Source organism: Medicago truncatula, chromosome 6 (genome assembly GCF_003473485.1).
Source record: "Medicago truncatula cultivar Jemalong A17 chromosome 6, MtrunA17r5.0-ANR, whole genome shotgun sequence".
Taxonomy (NCBI): Eukaryota; Viridiplantae; Streptophyta; class Magnoliopsida; order Fabales; family Fabaceae; genus Medicago; species Medicago truncatula.
Window position 1 is genome coordinate 32,603,156 of NC_053047.1, and position 12,391 is coordinate 32,615,546.

General features: G+C 29.7%; 1 protein-coding gene across 1 annotated transcript; it reads left to right on the plus strand.

The window, feature by feature from the left end:
• Positions 1-398: 398 nt before the first annotated feature.
• LOC25496615 (uncharacterized) lies at positions 399-7,267 on the plus strand. Its single transcript, XM_039835095.1, has 6 exons — positions 399-811; positions 4,850-5,067; positions 5,213-5,459; positions 5,583-5,668; positions 5,767-5,858; positions 6,584-7,267. Exons 1-6 carry the CDS (start codon positions 707-709, stop codon positions 6,913-6,915), a joined length of 1,080 nt encoding a protein of 359 aa, XP_039691029.1. The 5' UTR covers positions 399-706; the 3' UTR covers positions 6,916-7,267.
• Positions 7,268-12,391: the final 5,124 nt, after the last annotated feature.

The following is a 12,391-nucleotide window of genomic DNA, read 5'->3' on the forward strand; positions in this document are numbered from 1 at the left end:
CCATGTTTTTTCTCTTTCTTCATTCGTCTTTCTAGGTCTTCAAAAAATATTTTACCCTTGATATTTTATTTTCATTCATTCAAAGTATTCAAATCAAAACCCAGGAAAGAAATTTATTCTATGGATGCACTTTTTCTCTTTCATGTAAAAACCATGTGAAAAAAACTGTTCCCTTTTTCAATATTATTATTACCATTGACTCACTTATTATTTTCATATGTTTTTAATTAATTAAAGATAAATTATCCAAAAAAATTATTTTTATTTATGGTGGTATAATAAAAAATCTTCTCCTAGAAGGAAAGTGGGAAAAAGTTTCTCCATTTAATCAACCATAGTCAAATGTGCAAAAAATATTATTTTCTTTTGTCTTTTTTTAATAAAAGATGAGCTAAGGAGAAATAAAATCCATAAATATACCAAACGCAAACACAAAAACAACCAAAGTCCTTTATCATTCATTTTATTTTTATCATCACATCCATCATATATATAAAAGATAGTTTCTGCATTTCTTCAACATTATGAGTGAGAGAGTTGAGAGCTTCTTATCCACATCTAAAAATTAATATCAAATATTATTGATCTTAATAAAAGTGTTGAAACCCTATTCTCTTATTCATCCATATCTTGATTTCTCTTGGGTTTGTGGGGTTTTTGAGAAGATTTTCTTTCATTTTCTTGGGAAAATTATTGATCAACAACAATGTCATCTTCTTCATCTTGGAGTTGTTTTGGAGATTCTCAATCTAATCTGCAACGATTTCTTCAATGTGTCACTCCTGTTATTCCTTCACAGCCTCTACCTCAGGTATTTTTATTTTCAATTATTTTATTTATTTATTATCCAATTTATTTTTTTCAGTTTTGTATTTGTTTGATCTGTGTTGAATGCTCAAGGTGACAATTTTTTCATTCTTCTTCTTTGTTTTGTCAATTCATGGGACGATGTGTGTGTTTGTTTGATTGTGTTTGTTTATTTTTTATTTTTTTTAACTCACACAGAAAAGGGACATTTTTGTATTTTCATTAGGTACAAGGACATTTTTGCATTTTTTTAGGGGTATAATTTATTTTTTATAGATAAACGAAATATTGTAAACTCACACAAACAAAGTAAAGATGTTCGGTTAAAATCTCAATCATGACATTCGAATTAACAATTTCAACATTTTATCAGTTGAGCTAGGATTTGTGGAGTCGTATAATTTTATTATACTACCAATATTGTTCTATTGTTATTATCTTCTGTTTTTTTTTTTTTTGACAAATTAAGGCTGTTCCATTGTTATTATCATTCTCTAGTTTCTTGTTGTTTTTAATCGTTTCTTAAAGGTGTGCCTGTTACGAACATTAAAGAACTAAAAATGAGTTTTTGAACTTAATACATTAATTCAAAACACCAACTTTTTTTTTTAAGTTGAAACAATAACGAAAGTTAAGAATACTTGTTTTGATCCACTGGAAAAAAGATATGTTTCATTTGCTATGTTTCATTTTTTAACAGCATTTATGTTTATTAGATTTAAATTATTCACCGTTTGACTCGTTAATTTTTTTAATAAATTAAACGCTTTACTTTTTAAAGTAAGTATTTTTTTGAGATGCAGTATTTTTTTTTTTTATACTATTAAACTTTTCAATTCAAATATTGAGATGTTTAAAGTGGTTTTGAATATAAAATAATCAAGGACGATTGTTATCTTCTGATAATAGATTTTAATAGTTTGCCTCATATTTATGATAGAAATAATAATTTATTTGATATAGGTTGGATTAAAACAATGGAAAGTTGGATTAAAACAGTGGAAAATAAATATATAGTTTGAATTGAATCGACATCAATCAAATCACCGTCTTAGTCTTAAATATGAGAAATATCATAAGTTTTTATTTATAGTTACTTTTTTGAAGAAGTCAAATTGACATCAAGAAGAATTGAACATGAAACATTAAATCGAACACATTCTAATGTCTCATACCAACATCATCAGATGAACTCAAGTGACGTCACTTGATAATTTTTACTGTGTTTTCCATTGTAATTACTTAATCAAAGAGTGTGTTTCTCCTCAAGGTGTTCGCTAATTTAATTTTTCAACAATTTTTTTGTTTTTGAAAGAAACATTTTTTTTGAAAAGTCAAATTTCATTAAAAATTATACCCTTTCAAGAATTTTATTACAAGATCTCATATGCTAAGGTTTGAACAAGAAAATTCATTTTCTATTTATTTGTTTTGAATGGTATTAGAGTTGTAGTTGGTATTTTTGAGTAAAAAAAAAAAAAATCATATTTTTGGGAAGGTATGTCCCAATTTTCATTATTTAATTGTGATTTCGGATAACTACTAATTTTTCAGTCATATTTATCATTAAACAACAGTCTCATAATATATACTTTTTTTAATGGTCATATAATATATACTTTTTTAAATAGATAATAAATGAATATTTTCCATTTGTGATTGTTCAAAAAAATATATCAAATTCATTTAATAGTTTAAGAATATTAATGTCAAATAATATATTTAATGAATAAATTATTAAATAGAAATGATCCATTTGGTACACAACTTTTAGCTAGTAAAAATGTACATTTTATCATGACGGTAAAAATGTGCTAGTACATGCACATATGCTAATAAAAAAAAGTTAATACTATATGCAAATGCTTAACTAGTACATGGTTTGTTTTAAATAACTAGTACATAGTTATACACATTGTTAATGGTTTGACTTGTGATTTCATTAATAAATCATTATTTACTGTTTTATTATATTTTTTTTTATTATCTACGATACTATATATGCCAGTGGAAATTTGGATCTCTCTACTCTCTTCATTGTTATAGTTTGAAAAGTATTGAAGTTTATATAAAGTATTTGGACCACCAAATATCATATTATTGTGTTTATATCTTCCAATTTTTCGTAATCTCAAAATTGGAGAAGGCTTTATTAGTGAAATATCCTTCTTGTCATGTGCAGGGAATATCCATTAGAATTTAGAACGTCTTGAAAAATCTCCACCCACGTGTCCTTTTTAGATTATTATATTAATTTATGTGCTAAAATGAACATCTAAAAATGTCTATGGTCGATCCAGACACAAAGCTATCTTAATATGAAAATGACATTTCTTAGTACTACTGTATTATTTACCCCACTGTGTTTTTTTCCACAGGTTTTGGTGTAGAAAAATTAAAATAACGAATGTTTAGTAAAAGTAAAAATATGTGCTTCTTATTTATAATTTAAAAACAAATGAATATGCATCTTTTTTTAAAAGGAGGATATGCATTATTATTATTATTATTATTATTTTGACCAAATTATGATTATCATTATAATCTTATTTTTAAAAAATTTCTTATTTGTATCATCTGTTTTTTGAAGATATTACCGTTGACTTTTCCCCCTTAATATTTTTTTATGAAAATATAAAATTAATACCGACCAATCAAATTTCAAGAAACATTTTGCTTGCACTAATTATTTTTATTTTGAAAGACTTTGCTTGGACTAACTTGTATGACTTAATTTGATACCACGTAATTATCCTTCTTTGTGCAAATCTTCTGGAATAGGTTAGTGTCACCTTTTTCATTTTAATTCCATAGTTCTTTTTTTATTTAGTCAAACATACAGTTCCCAATAATAATGAAAAAGAATCAGATAAAAGTCTTCTTAATTTATTGCTTTGAAGAAAATCTGTGGATCATTTTGTTTTGTTATGACCAGAATCAATTTTCTTACCTTAGAGTGATTTTTCTTTTTTGAAAACTTATGATACTTTGAGATATGATAGAAAATAAAGGCCAAAAATTTGATAATATTTACACGTGTTCCTAACAGCTATAGATTGCCCCACGTGTAGTGTGGCAAGAACAATGATCATATATTCCTAAAAAGAATAATAAATTGGCCATAAAATTTCTTTATATTTGTGATAAACCTATTATTGAGGAAGACACTTCCAATAGGATTTCCCATTTTCTGGTTTTAAGTTAGTTGCACATTGCTTCTGTGAATATGTTAATGTATTTGAGTTTAGTCACTTGGTATGTGTGATTTATTCGTTTCATTGTTGTAGTTTTGTGTGTAACTTTTCTCGGACACTTGAGTTCTAATCCGTTTATTTAGTAGAATTCTTTTTGTGGTTAATATATTTTATTTGGATTTGTTAAAAAAAAGCTAGTTACGTATTGCAACTCGTAAAAATAATCTACACATTGCAATGTTATAACTAGGGATGGCTTGTATACCCCACTAATTTTGGTGGGATGCGCCGAAGTTTCAAACTTGTCTTCAATAGTTGGTCCATCCCGTTTAACTCATTAAAAAAATGGGGCAGGAATCGGTTGGTGTGGGCCGGTCCGTCAACTCGTCAACTTGCTATTTTCTTTTTTATTTCTTTTGGTTCAATGGTTTGACATAATTTAAAGTGGAGTAGCCCAATAACTCATCATAACGTAGTTTAATCAATCTTTTTTGTTTTAGAGAATTAGTCAATGTTTTAGTCGATTAATATTAAAACTCATAGGATAAGTTTGTTGTCCATCTGGGTCTTACACACTCTCCACAATTGTGTCAAATGGGCAAATGAAAGCACAAAATTGCTTTTGCATACACTAGATGCTAGCACCATTGCTTCTTAGTTATTACGAGTCATGTTTTTAATGGTTGCACATTATTAATTTCTTAGTTGTTATTGTTTACAATGATTAGCAACTTTATTGGCTGTTGTGAGTTTTGATAGAAAATTGTTATTCTATTAGAATACTGAAAGTACCTTAAATTGTTAATTTTTTATCTTGATTTTCATTGTTTTCATTATTCCATTTGCAGAGTTGCTTTGATGATCAAAATAGCCAATGGCAGACCATTGGTAAGGACTCAATTGAATGCTTCACTCTAAAAGATTTATTCGACCGTTTTTCTGAATGGAGTGCATATGGTGTTGGTACACCAGTGATATTGGAGAATGGTGATACTGTGGAACATTATTATGTTCCATATCTATCAGCAATCCAAATCTACACCAATAAGCCTGTTGCGGATTCTCGGTATGTAGTAAATACGATTGTATGTTTACTAGTATAGACGTATCCGTGTGATGCACGAATACAGTTATCTGTTATCGACTGTTATCAATGTCGTACAATTTGGTACATTTGTTAAAAACTTACCAGTCGTGTTTCTCTTTTATAGGAATAAGAGGGAGGATAATATTAGTGATGGAGTTGAATGTGAAAGTGATTCGTGGAGCGATGACAGTGGAAGTGACAACATGTCTAGATCATTAAGTAACAATTCAAGCAAAACTTGGGATGCTATTTCTGAAGACTCAAGCTCTGATCAAGATGGCTCATGTCAAAAAAAGGATAAGCTTGGCTACCTTTACTTAAACTATACTGAGATAACTTCGCCTTACATGAGAGTTCCGCTTATGGAGAAGGTAACTTTTTATTCTCGATATCATTTTGTAGCATTTGCTTTTCACCACCTCATTTAAGTAGCAAAGTAATTAGATGTATATTGCACTTACACTATACATAAAATTTAATTGTTCTTGTTTCAGATTCCTGAGTTAGCTGAAAGCTATCCGGAACTAATGACCTTGAAGAGTGTTGATCTTTCCCCTGCAAGCTGGATGGCTGTTTCATGGTGAATATAATTTTATGCCATTGCTCTAAAATGTATGATTTCTGTTGGTTTTCAAGGTTAGAAAGATGTTATATATGTTGTTCTTTGTTTATGAGTAGGTACCCAATATATACCATCCCTAGTCGGAAAAATGACAAGGACATGGAAGCATGTTTCCTCACTTACCATACATTGTCGTCATCTTTTCAAGGTATTTCCTTATTGCATTTAATATTGTCATTTCGTTAGTAGTTATTTCCGTTACTTAGGAGGTGATATGATCACGAATAGCATACGCTCACAACATTTATGACATGTTTCTTTGTATCATATTTGTTTGTCGTTTACTCGTGTTCCTCATTATTCGAAAATATGTTTACGTCAATATGAAGTTCGTTATATTTGTTCTTTGTCGTTCAATGGAATTAAACATTGTTCAATTACATTGTTTATGGTCAAAGTATATAACGCAAACCTTGAAGTAATTACAGTTAAATTTAATACATTAATCAAGATTTTATTTGAATATGCAACGACATATTATGACATCAATGAATTTTAAAGAATGTCAGCAACACATTCTTTAACACTCTCTTTCTCTTTCAAAGTTTCTAAATTATTGGCTGAAATTTATGTAGCTGTCGTTATTTAGACAACGATCCCACCGCGTAGGAAGTGGAGCCCACAAAAATTAGTGAGATCCATGTAAATTTCAGCCGATATCAAAATGAGTGTCCAATACCGTGAAACTAGCACTATTCATGGATATTTAATATAATTTCATGCAAAAAAAATTATGAGATTGTGAGTTTTAAATAATTATATGAGATAAGTACTACATAAAAATGACAATATATACTCCAAATTTTTTTCATGTTGTTATGTTCACATATTTTTTATATAAAGCTTCATGTTAGTTATTATGTGTATATGCAGATTGTGCAATGGAGCATGATGACATGGACACGAACATGGACATGGACATGGACATCATGAACATGTTCATGGACATGGACAAAGATGAATATTGTTCCAGTGGCTGGGAAAATATTGTAGGAGACGATTGCAAGAAAAACAACAGTGGCTCTATTTCTCTACCTCCATTTGGGCTAGCCACTTACAAAATGCAGAGTGATCTTTGGCTAAACACTGATCCAAATGATTATGAAAAGATATCATATCTATGTAGTGCTGCAGACTCATGGTTGAAACAACTCAATGTCCACCACCATGACTTCGACTTTTTCACATCGAGCTCTGTTGTGTGAATTGGTTTGTCTATCCTTACCTAACTGTCCATTGATTTAGCTTTGAGACTCTGATGAGAATGGACTGAAGTTTATGTCCTTCCATTGCAAAAAAAATAGGTTTAACTTAGTGCAATTCTAAAACATTTAGAAAATTTGGAGTTATATACGTCAAAAGGGCGTATATAACTTCTAAAAAAAATGTAAAGTTTTTTTGTTAATTAGGGCCCATTTTTTTTTATTTACCTTGTTTTTTTAATATAAGCTTTTTTCTAGGAACAAGATAACAACTTGGTACATGTAGCTGAACTATGATCTATATGCTATGTACTATAGTCCTCTTTTTAATACATGGACTGAGTTTAGTTTTGTATATCCTTGTCTTCTTATTTTAATTTCAGTGCATAATGTGGGGTGAAATGCATTCTTATTATTATTCAAATGAACTAATACAAGGTTATATACAGTTTTATACCAAAATGTCGTTGCATATTCCCATTTGATTCCCCTAATTGATCAAGGATCCTTCTCATCCAAACATCTTGACAAGCACATGAAGTAGCTGCTACTTCTGGATAGAGTGAAAATAGGCTGCTTCTTAGAAGACCAAGATACTGATCCTTATCCCAGCATAAAAACATATCCAAATGTGCATATTCTATTATCGACATCACCTGCATAATCTGAATCATACCATCCATGCAATTCTGCACTAGTGTTTCTCTTGTATAGGATTTTCAGAATAAATATGTACCTTTGAGATATCTGATAACTCTTTTCTAAATCAGTCAATGCAAACTTGCACTTCATAGAATTTTTAAAACATTCAAATGTCTACTTATCATTCCATGTATAGATCAAATCATCTACATACAATCTTATTATAAGAATTTTACCCCTAGTTTCTTGCTTCACAACCAAAGTACGCTCATGAGGCCATTTGTCAAATTTTTCTTGATATAAATAAGAATATATATGTTATTGTACCATGCTCTTGGAGCTTGCTTGAGACCATATAGAGCTTTCTTTGGTTTATACACTTTATTTTTCTCTTTTCTCTTTAGAACAATTGCCTATGGTTTAAGGCACATTTTGTAATATTTTTATATTGAGTCATGTTTGCCTATGGTTTAAGGCACATTTTGTAATATTTTTATATTGAGTCATGAATTCAAGTTCTTCCCTAAACCAAGCAATTCTTAGATGTTTTTGATGTATTCCATAGAAATGTAATTCGGCAAATCAAAACACCTCATGAATTATTGTAAAGACAATGAATGAAGATTCAAGATGTTTATGAAGACATTACAAGTTGAGGTAATTCTATCGCAACTTCCAAAACAAGTTTGAAAGAAGAAAGCACTAAAAAAGATGAAGAAAAACGTTAAAATGTGTTGGAAGAAGGTGCCACACACCACATGTGTGCAAAACAATGTTGAAAGCATTGTTTTTACGCACCACGAGCGAGGCGCGCAGGGCCACGTGCGTCGCCCGAGCACCTTTGAGAAAAAACATAATTTGGATGTTTTTTAATGTGGGTTTGAGGAAAAAGCCTAGTTGGTTTAGCCCAAACCCACTTGGCAATCAACCTATAAATACAACTCCTCTCATTCACAAATTCTCATTTAGAACGAAGCAGTTCAAGGGGAAGGCAGGCGCTAGGAGCATCAACGGAGGAGTCTCTCCTCAACCTATTTCATTATCGTATGTTTTGTAATTTATTTTTGGTTACCATGAGTAACTAAACTCTAGGTGGGTAGAGTTATAAGATGGACCTCTAATTTTTAATCAAACAACTCACTTATAAAATAATTGAAAAAACCCAACTGGATTAGTCTGATGGTGTTGTTTTGGAACTTTGGAGTGTTATTCTCCTCAAGGTCTAGGTTCGATTCTTCTCGGTATCAATTTCGATGGGATAGTTTAGTTTCTTAAAAAAAGTCAAAAATTTCATTAAAAGTTATACCCTTTCAAGAATTTTATAAGAATATGCTAAGGTTTTAACAAGGAAAATTCATTATTTATTTTTTTTGAAAGAAAATTTTTATTAATATTTTATTTATTTAATTTTAATGGTATTAGAGTTGTAGTTGGTATTTTTAAGTAAAAAGAGTTTTCCAATTTTCGTTATGTAATTGTGATTTCGGATTACTACTCATTTTCCAGTCATATTTATCATTAAAACAATAGTCTCATCATATATACTTTTTTAATAGCTAATGAATAAAATATCAAATAGAAATGATCCATTTTATATTTTAAAACATTAATGCCAAATAATAATCTATTGGTACACAAATTTTAGCTAGCAAAAATGTACTAGTATGTGCAAATGCTTAACTAGTACATGGTTTGTTTTAAATAACTAGTACATGGTTATACACATTGTCAATGGGTTGACTTGTGATTTCATTAATAAATCATTATTTACAGTTTTATTAGATTATTTTTTTTATCATGTAAGATGTCCATGGGAATTTGGATCTTTCTATTTTCTCTCTTCATTGTTATAGATTATTATATTGTTATTATGTTCTAAAATGGACATAAAAAAATGTATTTTAATGTATGGTCAATCCCGACACAAAAGCAATCTTAATGTGAAAATCACACTTTTTAGTACTATTATTTACACTACTGTTTATTTTTCCACATGTTTTAGTAAAAGTAAAACCATATGCTTCTAATTTATAATTTTTAAAGGAGGTTTTGCATTATTATTATTGTTGTTGTTGTAATTATTATTATTATTATTATTATTATTATTATTATTATTATTATTATTATTATTATTACTACTTTGACCAAATTATGACTATCATTATATCTTATTTCAGAAAATTATTATTATTTTTAATATCTGTTGTTATGCTTCTTATCCACTAAGTTACTCTTTTTATTGTGAATGAGACATTACCATTGACTTTTCCCCTTAATATTATTTGATGAAAATATAAAATTAATACATTGTTGCACTAACTTTTTTTATAAAAATGTACTTGCACTAACTTGTATGCCTTAACTTGGTAACACAATACTAAAATTCTTTGTGCAAAATCTTCTGGAATAGGTCAGTGAGACCTTTTTCATTTTAATTCCATAGTTTTTTTTTTATTTAGTCAAACATACAATTCCTAATTATGATGGAATAGAATCACATAAAAATCTACTTAATTTATTGCTTTGAAGAAAATCTGTGGGTCTTTTTGTTTTGTTAATTATGACAAGTATCAATTTTCTTATCTTTGAGTGATTTTATTTGAAAACTTAAGATACTTGGTGATATGATAGAAAACAAAGGCCAAACTTTAGATAATATTAAAAGAAAATATTCAAAATTGACAATAGTCACACGTGTTTCTGGCAGCTCTAGATTGTCCCACGTGTAGCGTGACATTAAAATTGATAATATATTCCAAAAAAAATATATATATTGGCCATATGATTTCTTTATATTTGTTGGTACAATTCCAGTAGTTTTAAAAAATTATGTTCATACTGGTATTAGTATTTTACTTTACTTTGTGATAAACCTATTATTGAGGAAGATGCTTCAATTAGGATTTCACATTTTATGGTTTTAAGTTAGTTGTACATTGCTTGTGTGAATATGTTAATGTATTTTAGTTTAGTCACTTAGCTTGTGTGCTTTATTGGTTTCATTGTTGTGGTTTTGTGTGTAACTTTTCGTACTCTTTAGTTCTATCAATGCATTTTTTGTGATAAGTAAAAGTAAAACCTTTTTACGGTTAATATATTTTATTTTGATTTGTTAAGAAAAAAAAGCTAGTTACATATTGCAATTTTCCTAAAATTAATTTACACATTGTAATGGTATAACTAGGGGTGGCTTGTATAGGCTGCTATTTTTGCCGGTCCGCCAACTCGTCAACTTGATATTTTTTAATTCTTTTTGTTCAATTGTTTGACACAATTTAAAATGGAGCAGCCCAATAACCTATCATAACGTAGCTTAATAATCTTTTTGTTTTAGAGAAATAGTCGGTGTTTTAGTCGATTTAAAAGGGGTGAATGAAACCAACGATGAGTAGATGACATGAAACATGTTTTTTTCCAGATCAATCAGCTAGGACCTCACGATCGAATTCCAGCCTAAAAGTACAACATTAATATTAAAACTCATAGAATAAGTTTGTCGTCTATTTAGGTCCTACACACTCTCCACAATTATGTCCGATGGCCAAATGAAGGCACAAAAATGCTATTGCATACACTAGATGCTAGCACCATTGCTTCTTAGTTGTTATGAGCCATGTTTTTAATGGTTGCACATTATTATTTTCTTAGTTACGTTGTTATTGCTTATAGTAGTTAGCAACTTTAGGAAACTCCTACCTATTTAGGAAACTCCCAACAGCCTTATCACTTTTATAGTCACCAAAAGATAAATAAAGCAACATTCAGATTACTTATAATTATCCAACAAACGAATATATAGAGGGGATTCGAAGAATTCTAACCGCTGCTTACTTTTCTGCAACCAAAACAGGTAAATTCGCTCTGTTGCAAACAGATAAAAATTTCAACTTACTTTATACCGTCAAACTTACAAAAATAAGTAACAAGAATTGTTCGGACGAAAAAACAATCCCTGTGGATACGATACTCGACTTATCATTTTATTACTTGATGAAAATGACTGGTACACTTGCCATAAGCTAACGCATCTAACATTTTAACACAGAAACGTGGCATCACCTATATTCTTGCTTCCATTTGGCAACTCAGTTGGTTCTCATGTATCAATATTGTTCTCTATGGCTTCATTCTCATGATCCATACCTTTATTCCAGTTGTTGAATTTAGCAGCTTCTTCATAAGTGACTGGATCATGCAGTCCACTTTCTTCTTCTGCTTCTCTGCCTATAGACTCGTTGCTAATCCCAAGATGAACACAATTGATACCTTTTGGATCAAGCTTCTTTCTCTGAGATATGCTATACACGCTCTAAAATAGTGAAATTCAAGACTCAAATTACTCCAAGCTTCTTCAGGTGTCATATCTTTGACATATAGAGTAGGATTTCTATTCAGTACATGAGTGGCCCACACAAAAGCCTAAGGCAAAAAAAAAAAATATTGGTACATCTCAGCCAGATAACATATTCCCCACCATTTCATTAGGGTGCTATTCTTCCTCTTTGAGACACCATTATGTCGAGGAGTGTAAGCAGTTGTAAGATGTCTTTTTATGCCATGCAAGCCACAAAACTCATTGAATATAGTAGATGTGAATTCACCACTTCTATAATTTCTAAGACTGAATTTGACAACTTGAATCCTTGTTAACAAGAACTTTGAACCTTCTGAATATATCAAAATGCAATTGACTTGTCTTGCAAGATATATATCCATTTTTTTCTACTAAAATCATTTGTAAAAGTGATGGATTTGATGCTGGATTGATGGGTCCATAGATATCTAAATGAATGAGTTCTAGTCTTTCAGTAGCCCTTAAAGATGTCATATTTGGAAT